General features: G+C 40.5%; 1 protein-coding gene across 4 annotated transcripts in view; it reads right to left on the bottom strand.

Annotated features, from left to right (window-relative positions):
• Positions 1-11,661, bottom strand: part of acap3a (ArfGAP with coiled-coil, ankyrin repeat and PH domains 3a) — a 56,059-nt gene that overhangs the window by 20,133 nt on the left and 24,265 nt on the right. For 3 of the 4 annotated variants that reach the window (XM_049581380.1, XM_049581381.1, XM_049581382.1), the window contains 3 exons: positions 3,584-3,696; positions 691-742; positions 211-311 (listed from right to left, as the gene is read on the bottom strand). In XM_049581380.1, the coding sequence (XP_049437337.1) occupies positions 211-311; positions 691-742; positions 3,584-3,696 (266 nt within the window). Of the gene's footprint in view, positions 1-210; positions 312-690; positions 743-3,583; positions 3,697-5,230; positions 5,483-11,661 lie in introns of those variants that run through there. The other variant, XM_049581383.1, reaches the window with a different exon arrangement.

The following is an 11,661-nucleotide window of genomic DNA, read 5'->3' as shown; positions in this document are numbered from 1 at the left end:
AATTAGTGCTAAACACAAAGTACAGTGGAGGCTGATGGGGATGTTTTAGTTTTGCAGGTCTTTGATCAAAAATGATAAATTATTGGACGATTTAAAAGTTCGACCTGATGATGGCGCTGATGAAAAGTCAGAGGATCAACACAGATATTAACATCCATTCTGCATCAGAACCAAACTACACGTTAATTCCCCCAGTTAGTAAAGTCTTACTTGGAGGGCGAGACGACCTCGAAGCAGAACCTCCTCTCGATGTCCTCACACGGTTTCACAGAGCACAGCCGCAGGTCTTCCACCACCACCGTCAGAGAATCCTGCCAACACACAAACAACTTATCATTCCTCTGCTTATCAAACACAGCACAAACACAAAACAGCTGTTCCTCCTTGATAAGGCTTTTCTCCTCCTGGCAGCTGGCAGCCTCGGAGTACCTGACCATGGGATATTCACACACACTGATGTCAAGCAGAGAATTTAAAATGACCTGAAAGCCGCGCTGTGGGCTCCAGATTCAGCGCTCGGATATCAGCACTGATCTCCTGACTCACAAACACTCACTCGGGTGAGTGATGATGGATTTCAGTGAAGATCACCATAACGGTAAAAAACATTCTCCCATTAAGGTTGCACTTAACCTCTGAGAGCCCACTTTACCCCGGGGAAGCTGATAGCTCCAGGATATATGGACTTGCCTTGAGCTTCTTCTGATAGACCAGCTGACTGTTCTGTATGGAAAACCACCGCCTAGAGAGAGAGAGACAGATAAATAACTTATATCAGATGGATATCTTTATGATCTTTAAGGGTCAGCACACAAATCACAAACACTGAGTGGAATGGGTTTCGCTCCTGGTAATGCAATATCGTGACCATGTGAGATGAATTTATGATATTGCTTCACATCACGGCCTCACTAACCTCCTGAACCTGCCACACAGGGACAGAAACAGGCCCACAAATCTGGCTTATGACACAATTTTATACATATTACATATATCAATATATTATGACATCACTACTATACTGAAGTGATGTAAAATTCTATGTCTATATCATTATATCATATTCTATACCATGTTATCATTTCCATTTCTATAATAACAAATTTCATACAATGGTATTATCACTGTATAGCGAGAGTTTTTAGCCCCCAACTCGTCAACAGGAAGTACGTATATTACACCACCAAAACTAACTAACTACCTAGCCCATGGATGTACAGGCAGCTATCACTGAATTACTTTCATATTGAAGCAAACTTAAATTTTAAATGATATCAGGTTGAATGTTGATTCACAAAAATTCACAGTCTTGGTACTACTGGATCTAAGCGCCGCCTTTGATACAGTAGACCACCACATTTTATTAAACAGACTCAGAAACCTGGTGGGCCTCTCTGGTACTGTTTTTAACTGGTTCAGCTCTTATCTCACAGATCGTTGTTTTTTTGTAAGTATGGATACATGTTCCTCCAGAATGCATGAAATTAGGTGTGGGGTGCCCCAAGGGTCAATTTTAGGTCCACTTCTTTTTAATCTATATATGCTTCCCCATGGGGACGTCATCAGGAGGCACGGCATCAGCTTTCATAGTTATGCTGATGATACGCAACTGTACATCGCCGTGTCTCCTGATGACGCAGGGCCAATTGATACCCTTTTTAACTGCATTTTAGATATCAAGTCATGGATGGCAGTGAATTTCCTACAGCTCAACCAGGACAAAACAGAGGTTTTAATTATTGGTCCTGAAGGCCAGAGAGAGAAACTTTTACCAAAACTACAAGATTTTAAACCTTCACAATGTGTACAGAACCTGGGCGTCATTTTTGACTCTGAGCTTAGTTTTATTCCACACATCAAAAATGTAACAAAGACAGGTTTTTAATCATCTTAAGAATATAGCCAGAGTCCGCCCATTTCTCTCTCAGGCTCTGGCTCTCAGGAGGGGCGGGTTTTCAATATGTATGTAATATTTTTGTTGTATGTTTTTATTCTGTGAAGCACTTTGTGCTGCATTTTCAATGCATGAAAAGTGCTATACAAATAAAGTTTGATTTGATTTGATAAAAACGTGATTATTCTCAAGGAAGATCTGGATGCACAAGGAGTGCATTTTTTTCTACGATTTCTATACGGATTTATTACTGTTTATTTGAATTCATATCTGAAATGGAGACATCCTCAAGAAGTGCAGGTCAGCCTGAATCTATGAATGTGTGCATCATGTGTCTGTGTTCAGATTTCACTGAGTTATGACTCAGGAAGCAAGTGCAATTTTTGACGCAGAAACGCAAAACAAAACCAGTTATAAAGAGTATGTAAAACAAACAAAAAGTTTTACTTAATCATGCATACCTTTACCCAGATACTAAAATTCACTTAAATAGTCATGGTGTCTACAGGTCTCACTTATATTTAAAGCTTTTTAAGACCTTTTTAAAGATGATTTTTTAACAAATTTAATTCAGATTTTTGCACAAATAATATCTTTCTTATTCAAGCATTGCAGGTATGTATAAACGTCAGCATGTGGTCCTGTGCAGAGGTAGGTTTTATGCAGAAATATGGTTATTAGAGAGTGTGAGGTTAACCTACATTTTGCAGGTAAGACAGGTAAGCACACTGTAATCAGTTCAGGTTAAGGTTTAAAAAAATTTGTAACATCAGAAATGTGGACTTATAAACCGGAAAGCTTGACTCATTTTGACAAAAAGAAATTTAAAATATTAATAAATAAAATGAGATAAAAATGTTTCAGCCAATTCAGACCTCACAAATTCAAATTTAAGACTACTGAATGACTTTTATTTTTGTTGTTTTATATCTAACATGAAATCATGGCTATAATCATGTACCCATCACACATGAACTCAAACACTTGCTCTGATATTACGAAATATTGCTATATCTTAATGTTGAAGTTGTATTGTTGTTGTTGCGATGACTTGATGTTGTGTTGTCTTGCGGTTGTTACTGCTAACACAGTTGTGTCATGAATGTGTTCTATTTTGAGAACATTATTCTCTGTTTCCTGCCCCGGGACTTCAGATTAAAATGAGCTTGTAGCTAACTCTGGTGCAGCTAATTAGCGGTGCACTGTTTCTGTTGAATAAATAAAAATAAATAAATAAATAAAATCAGATTTAAAACATTTTAAGTCTTTAGAGGGCTGTAATGTATATTGTTTTTAGCTTTTTTCAAAAATTTCTCCACATTTTTTTTAATTTAGCATATTTTTAAATTAAATCAATAAAGTCTTATTTTTCTATATTAATGAAAAAAATAAAAATAAAATAAAATTGGATTTAAGACATTTTAAGACGTTTTAACACCCTGATAATTTAGCTTTTTCTACAAACATCTCCTTAATTCTTCAATTTTACATATTTATTATTTAAGTCAGTAAGGTCTTATTTTATTTTATATTGTGTAAATGAGAAAATTTCCCCCTTATTTTAGAGTTGCTAACTCTATATAACCATATCCAACTTACATGGTACATTACAACATTATGCAATTCATTCACTGTCTACACTAAGTGATATACTACAGTAGATAGAGAGATTTTTGCCATCTCAGTTACCTGTTCCAGGTCTTAAAGGCGTTGCTGGCCCTCTTGAACAAGTAGCCCTCCATCACCACACCATTAGGAGCATCTACGTTGAACTCCACCTTCGAGTCGTCATACGAAAAGTCCTGAAAGCAACCAGACACATAAGACCCCAAATTAACCCATACTAAAATGTTAACACACCAGCTGATTGTTGACTGGAAGTTGGTCTAACCTTTTAATTACAAGAAATAAAACCCTTTCCTGCAGTAAAGCGCTGCATACGTGCTGTTCCTGGAATACCAGTAGCATTGGATGTGCACTGTACTGTACATACAGTCCATTAACCAACCAAATCATCATACACTGTGCGACCATGTAGAAACATTCACGTGTTAGTCCATGTATGCATGGGAGCTGCATGCCATCTCCCTGCGTGGCACACTGGGGCATTTCATAACTCAACAGATGTGAGAGTGTGACGCATATCATTACATAAACACAGTGTGATTCAATTGGAAATTAGCCTCCAACGTTTTCATGACTTATAACATGTAACACTTTAATGCCAAACAACAGGAAGTGGCACACAGGTATCAGAGCTTAGAGTCACTCCTAAATTGAAGGGTTTTCGGTAAACATGTGAAGGAAGTGGAGTGTGACACAGAACGTCTAATGAGCTACATTTAAGAGGTAATATAATATCCAGTACGGACAGAACATTAACTTATCTAAAATTGAATTTCACCATCACATGCATGCAGCCCTGAGAAAAGACCTGACTCTGTGTCAATTTAGGCTGCGCGCTCAAAATGCAGACACGTATCAGACGTAAAAAATACAAAACGAGCACCCGAGAATATCTGAAAGTGTCTGCCGGGGTGACCCAAATAAAAACCGATCTTCATTCACTCTCTTGTTTCGTAACAGGGTGTGTGTACATGCAGCAGCTCCCAGCACTCCATTAACTACTTATTGCATGCTTGAATAATAGAACGACTCGCTGCTCTCTCCACTGTATCATCATTTCGACTTGTATACATACAAAAAAGGGGGGTGAATTCCAGCTCACGTCAGAGGAACTTGTTTTAGCTTCGTGAAGCACTGAGTTTAAATTGCTGTACTAAAGTCACAATCAAAAGGCGGAAAAACCCTTAAAATGAGACAAAAGATACGTGTCAGAAACAGATTCATTTTGAATATAAAAGACTGGATGAGTAATGTAACTAAATAATTAAGACACAGGAGGAGTCTTAAACTCATCACCAAACTGGTAATATCTTCATAACCTTTAAAAATTTTGCAGGAATTCAACCTCTTTTCCCACATTACTGCATTTTACTATGCGCCTATCCACCAGTGTGCATTAGATAACGCTTATTTAACATGCACGCGTACGTCATTGAGCATTACATCTGGGACCGGCACACATTTTCAGATTTTAATGAGAGCCTGAGTGAAAGTAGGGAGTCAGACATAAAGAGAGTAAAGTGACAGAAAGTGACAGTGATATTAAAGTTACAGCAGGACAGCTACTCTTGCTTTACAACAGCTCCATATCTCTCCAAATAAGCACAACGTCAGAGATAACCATTGCTTACATAAGGATAAATACTTTGAAAACCAAATGAGAACATGCGCTACAGTAACAAACAGCCAACATGATGCGAATCAACCCACCACACTGTGATCCCACCGGCAAAAGATCTTCATTTTCAGACGTTTGGTGCGCTCCAGCAACGTCAAAAAGCACAAAATATGATGAAAAATCTCTCAGAGCTGAAGCATGTCTGTCCTCACTCTCTCACAGCGCAGCATCGTGTCGCAGCAGCAGCAGAGCGCTGAGTAATTCCAACACTGACATGTGTGTCCTCCGCTACAGCCACCTGCCTGCCGTCCTGTGAGCCTCAGGATTAGGACTAATTACCATACAGCTGCCAGTGTAGCCGAGGCAGAGCAGTGGACTACGCTACCCTGTACTGTAGCTGCTGCTCTTGACCCAAAGACTGCCAGGCTGCTTTGACACTTTGGTGTCTGCTTCAGTTTTACAACTCCCTAAACACACCTCCCTCTCTGCAGAAGGTGGGAGTTTCAGCCCTCTGTTGACCCAGAGGGAATCTATCTGGCAGGCCGCCCAGTTCACCAAACAAATACAACTCAGGACTTGATTTACCACCGACACTTTACTCTCTACTGCAATCCCGGCAAACACACACATCTGCAAGAGGTGGATGCATCTTACCTTCAGCTGTCAGATCCCTCTCGTTTTTGGATACAACATCCCAAACACGGGAGGCAACACTGAAACAAGATGTGCACTGGGTGGAACTCTGCAATCTCTCAAGCCTACAACAAAGACCATCTATTTTTAATGATGCAACGTCACACAGACAGAAACCGAACATCTGTGAATTATTCAACAAGCTGGGAAAGAGACTTCCAAATGTTTGGAAGCAAGTAAAGCAAGTTGTTGTGTGTGTGTGTATGTGTGAAGCAGCAGAAACACAGGACGATGCAGACGACATGTCCTGATGCTTCATCCACCTGCTGCTGCTGGTGCTGCTGCTCTACGTACGTTGACCTAAAGGCTATCGCCGCGGAGCGCCAAATGGAGCCCAGTTGGTCGCGCTGATTACTCCGCCTGCTCTCTTGTGTTTATTTATCTTCTGCAGGATCCTTCTGTGTCTCGTTATCACTACGAGCTCTCGCTACAAGCTTTCATCTGTCACAGACCGGCTTTACGCCTTCATCCCCAACATACCTGCCTGACATCTGCTTAGCCGTCTTTGACTAATCCTCAACAGACCTGGGCGACTTCAAGCTACAAAAAAGCCAACCATCTCGCCACGAGACACTGATCATAAGAGACAATAACCAGTCCACAGTCTTCTGTAATGCATTCATTGTGCCAGTGTGAAGGAAAGTTGCCACAGATAAACAGCAAACAGCCCAAACTGTGACTGCGATGAGACAGGCTCAAGTTAATGCTTAAATTAAATAATGAGATTGAGCAGCGGTCCTCGGGAGCACATGTTAACACAGATCAAGGCTACTCAAGCTCCTGACGGTCGTAAGAAAACTTTCATTCTGACACAGTTGTCTCTAATAAGGATCTGTGAATCCTCTAATGAGCTGAGTTTAAGTGCATCAGGGATGCTTAAAAAAACACTCGAGACGTGACGTTTGCCCCAGGGCTGAAACATCATGTGTTAGAGGTTCTGTGTGTGACACTCATTCGCTGTGTAAAGATATGGTGGAGAAACAGCGTCCTGAGCAGAGCATGAAGTCACGTTCATTCTGTGTGTGTTGTAGTACGAGTTTCTCTGTGGTTTGTTGTGGTAAGCTGATGTTCTGTCCATATGTAATACCTATAGAGATGTGCCACTCAGCAGCTCTGCGTGCTCTCACAGTGTACGTGGAGTGAACAGTGGTGTAACAGAGAATGCTTCTGGAGTAGAAGCATTATTTTAAAGGGGATGTTGGTCATCAAAATATGCTCCTCATGTTTTTTACGTACACCTACACCGGTTTGTAGTCATTCGAAAGGGAAGCTTGATTCTGCTCTTGCTTTGGCCAATTTGCCTTTGGTTTACACTTTGGTGGCATTTTTTAACACGGCTGTGTGCACTGACAGACCACTGTTTGGGCTGCAAGCGCATGACTGTACGTGTGTTGGCTACAGTGGGATTTATAGTTGTGCGGCAGACCCTACGCTGCAGCCTGCACGTCAGGTTTGCCATTGTGAGCATTTATACTTGTGTGGTGGTGTGTCTGTGTCACTCTGCAGTTACACCTCCAAAACACTGGTTTAGTTGATTCAAAAACACACGTTAAACACACAATTCTTATAATATGTTATTTTAATTGCAATTAAAAATGCTTAAATCTTTATGCATTTTATTAAGTTTCTAAATCTTCATTTATTTATTCATTTATTATTATTTTATCTCATACTTGTTTTATCTTATCATGTTGCCTTTTAGTCTTTTAGTTTTTAGCTCCAGTGTTTCCTCATGGGGGGCCTCCATGCTGAGAGGTGTGCCCGGTCTGCCCGCGGGGACATCGTCCCGAAGATCCCTCAGGTCCAGAGGACTGGGGGGCTCTGCACCATGTGTGGAGTCCACCCCGGTCTGTCTGGGTCGGGGTGGTCTGTGTGGCGGCGCTCCCTGTGGCCGTAGTCTGTGACACCTCTCAGTGTGGATGAGCTCCCCATAGGTGGTTGTTTCCTCACCGGGTTCCTCATTGCCCAGCCATGTTATTGACTATACTGACCGTGTGTGTGTGTGTGTGTGTTTATATGTGGGGGTGGGAGGGGCGGGTTTTCAATATGTATGTAATATTTTTGTTGTATGTTTTTATTCTGTGAAGCACTTTGTGCTGCATTTTTAATGCATGAAAAGTGCTATACAAATAAAGTTTGATTGATTGATTGATTGATTGACATTAAATACACATTAAACATGACTTAATAGCAACAATTTCAAACATGAACACAAATCAGCTTCACTATAACGCAGCATTCACACTTGTCTTTATCTGGACACATTTTCCCCACAAATACAACATGCTAACGTCATTAGCACAAGCCTATGGCATTCTACATTGTATAAATTAGCCTAGCGGCTAGCAGACTTTTCCTCTACTCATATGAAGCCAGGGACAACAGCAACATTTAACAAAGCTAATGGTACATAATTCGGCTCCATTACAACTCACAAGGTTCACCGACAAAACAACTGCACATAAGGCTACGGCATAGGCTCCATGTCTCCATGTTGATGCAGAACCTACGCCCCTCTGCACTGCACTCATACAACAGTTACCACTGATATCAGGACTGTGTCATCAGTGAAGTGTAGCATCTATCAAAACATGCTACCCTTGAATTCTCACATGAAGATGTTATAATGGAGTATCAAAATATGCTCCCTATGTTCTTAAAGTACACCTTCCCTGGTTTGTATCATTTTTTGAAAGGGTAGCTTGATTCTGCTGTCACTTTGGCAGACTTGCGCTTTGGTAGCATTTTTCGACAAGGTAGCATAAGTCGACACCATTTCGCCTGCATGTGCATGTAGTGCATGTGTGTATCCTACTGGCTAGCTTATCGCTGCTGCTCTGCACTGTGCTCATACGGCGGTTACTGCTGATACAGGGACAGTGTCATCATTTAAGTGCCACCCTACGGTTCCCTGCCGGGTTAACACGGTCAGCTCTGTCAGCACTGTTGCAATTGTTTAGCACTGTTTATTTTGCATCAAGCCCCTTTAACCTTTTCAAACCTGGAGCGACATCACTATTCTCAAGCTGCTTTCAGATGGCTATTGAAAGGATTGGTGCGATTTATTTTTTTTAAAAAATGGGGGGAAAGGCAAAGAGCAACTTGGTAAGAAATGACACACACTGCAAAAAACAATAATAATGATAATTTTTTTTTTTTAAAAAAATGGGAAAAATGAAAAAAGCTATGGAAAAATTATATCTATAATTATTATTACATAAATAAAATTATTGTACAGAATTATAGTAATATTAAGTACTTTTTTTAAACAAATTTTCGTTTTCTTTCTTTCTTTTTTTTTTTTTTTTTTACTAATTTCTTACATATGTTGGGGGGTTATTTCTTTTTTCATTGCTTATTGCCTTCTTCTCAATGTTTTTGACAGAAATCAAGCCAATCTTCTCAGGTTTCAAAGGGTTAATGGATACATGTGTTAGGACCTATATTTGTCCACAAAGCCAATGCTGCACCCTCCTGACTAATGAGAATACCTAAACACAGAGAGGCCAGACAACTTCTCAGGCAGCTTTTGCTTCTCCACAGGGAATTTCATGGGAAGTTTTAGGACAAATGGCTGCATAAATATTATTTTTTGGACTGCTATCACATCATTTTATGAGGGCTGCAATGATTAGTCAATGGACAAAAAATTTACCCCACAAGTATTTTGATAATGGATAAATCACTCCAATCATTTTGAAACAAAAAAGCCAAATATTTGCTGTTTCCAATGAGAACTTTTCACTATTTTACAGACAAAATCATGAATCAGTTCATCAGTGATAAAAACAGTTGTCAGATGCAGCCCTTAATCTCATTAAATCTGTATATGTTTTGCTTTATGCTCTGCGGCCTGAAGCAGAGTGCTGCTGTCTATCATAAAAAGCACCACACAGACAAAAATATCCAACCGTTTTTTCTCTGTGACATCTATCTGGAGTTTCAGGCAGTAAAAATAAATCCAGTGACGCACACGGATGGCAGCATGTAAGGCTGCGCTGGTGATGTGAGCGTAGAAATATAGAACAGCAGGAGGAGCCGGCTGCCTTTGGACAGGACTTCTCCATTAAATCTGCCGTTAAATATGAATGGCTCTGGCATTTAGATGCTTTTCGCTGCAGTGTGCGCGCGGCCAGCAATACTGACAGTTGGAGCACTTTAAGTCTCTTTCTGCTCGCCTCTTTCCTTTTTTTCTCTGCTTGTGCCGAGTAAAGTAAAGGCTGCCCCTTCGCCTTGTGTAAGTTTACAGAAGCCGGCTTATTGCACATGCTCAATGTGACGAGGAAGAAAAGAAACAGGGTAAAGAGAATAACAAACTAGGCCATGCTGTTCTGAGAAGAACACAAAATACAAGGATGTTCTACATTTCTGTGCATGAATAAATCGTATATCTCAAATCTTTTATGTAATATTTTAGGGTCAGAAAGACTACATGTCGTGCATATAGAATGTAAACAATAACAGCATTAAAACATACTTCCGGTACAAAAGTAAAAGTAGTCATTTTGCAGAAAGGCCCATTTCAGAACAACTCAGAATCCAACAGCCAATTTAACTCCCTGGATTAAACCTAAGGTGCCTTGGTGTGATCCTTGATTCAGATCTGAGCTCCCAGTCCCACATTAACAAGGTGATGGAAACATCATTCTTCCTACTCAGAAAGATTGCTATGGTACGACCATTTCTAAATGGAAAAGATGCGGAACAAAACACCACCGAGAGACTTCAGCTCATTCAAAACTCTGCAGCTCGGCTACAAACCAGAACCAAGAGGAGAGAGCACATTGGGCCAGTCTGAGCTGCTCTGCACTGACTTCCTGTTGCTTTTAGAGTTTATATTAAGCTCCTCCTTCTTGTATACAAAGCCCTACATGGGCTGGGGCTGAGCTACATTGCTAACTTGTTAACACTGCGATCATCATGCTGGTTTATTGGAGGTTCCAGCAACAGCCGGACGAAGATCAGGGATGCAGCCAAAGCTATGGAGCACACTTACCTGTAGATATCAGGGAAGCTAGCTCGCTAAATATTTTACTCTTCCTCCCTGCTGTATTATTACACTTGTCTTAATTGAGGAAAAGCTGCTAACAAAGTTCCGCTAATTAAGTGATAAACACATTTCATTTCCTGTACATTCTTCAAAGTAAAAGTCCCCTGTTATTTTGTTACATAAAAACTTTTATTGTGAAGCAGCAAAATAAGGAAATGTTGAGTTTTCGAGCAGCAACTTCACACAACTTCTACTACGGCGGATAGCAAACATGAAACAGTAAAATAAAGCAGATATCTAAAGTAAAAACAGGACGCAGGAGAGAAACTAAAATCCAAACTACAGAGATTCAGTTAGAAGCTACAGACGCACAGAGAGCTGAACACAGAGACTTTTAAAAAACGGCTTTCTCTCTGGTCTCCTGCAGACGGAGGGGAGGAGAGTATCACAACGCACATGGCTTGTTTGGGGGTTTGGCGAGATGTGACCATTACCAACTTAAGGGAGGGCGGCCCGGCTTCGGCGCAGCTTGGCATGGCACGGTGCATCTAAACTGATAATGGACATGCAAATTGGCGCCACATGGCTCGACTCAGTGCGGCCAAAAGTAATACTAATGTATCATAATTCACTGGTTGATTTACGTTCTCTGTAGAAGTATAAACTAACATAAAACGGAAATACTCAAGTACAAGGTTACAGTACTTGAGTTAATGTGCTTCTATCACTGACAATAGGTGATGTAACAGACAGTCTCTATACAGGTCGCTCAGACTGAGCTCTGCGTTTCTAATTGTTTTGTATAAATGATTCAGGATGCTCCTCAACTTGCCCTCGAGG

The sequence above is a fragment of the Epinephelus fuscoguttatus genome, linkage group LG7 (genome assembly GCF_011397635.1).
Source record: "Epinephelus fuscoguttatus linkage group LG7, E.fuscoguttatus.final_Chr_v1".
Classification (NCBI taxonomy): domain Eukaryota; kingdom Metazoa; phylum Chordata; class Actinopteri; order Perciformes; family Serranidae; genus Epinephelus; species Epinephelus fuscoguttatus.
The sequence above is the reverse complement of the archived record's forward strand: the minus strand, read 5'-3'. Positions and strand labels throughout refer to the sequence as shown.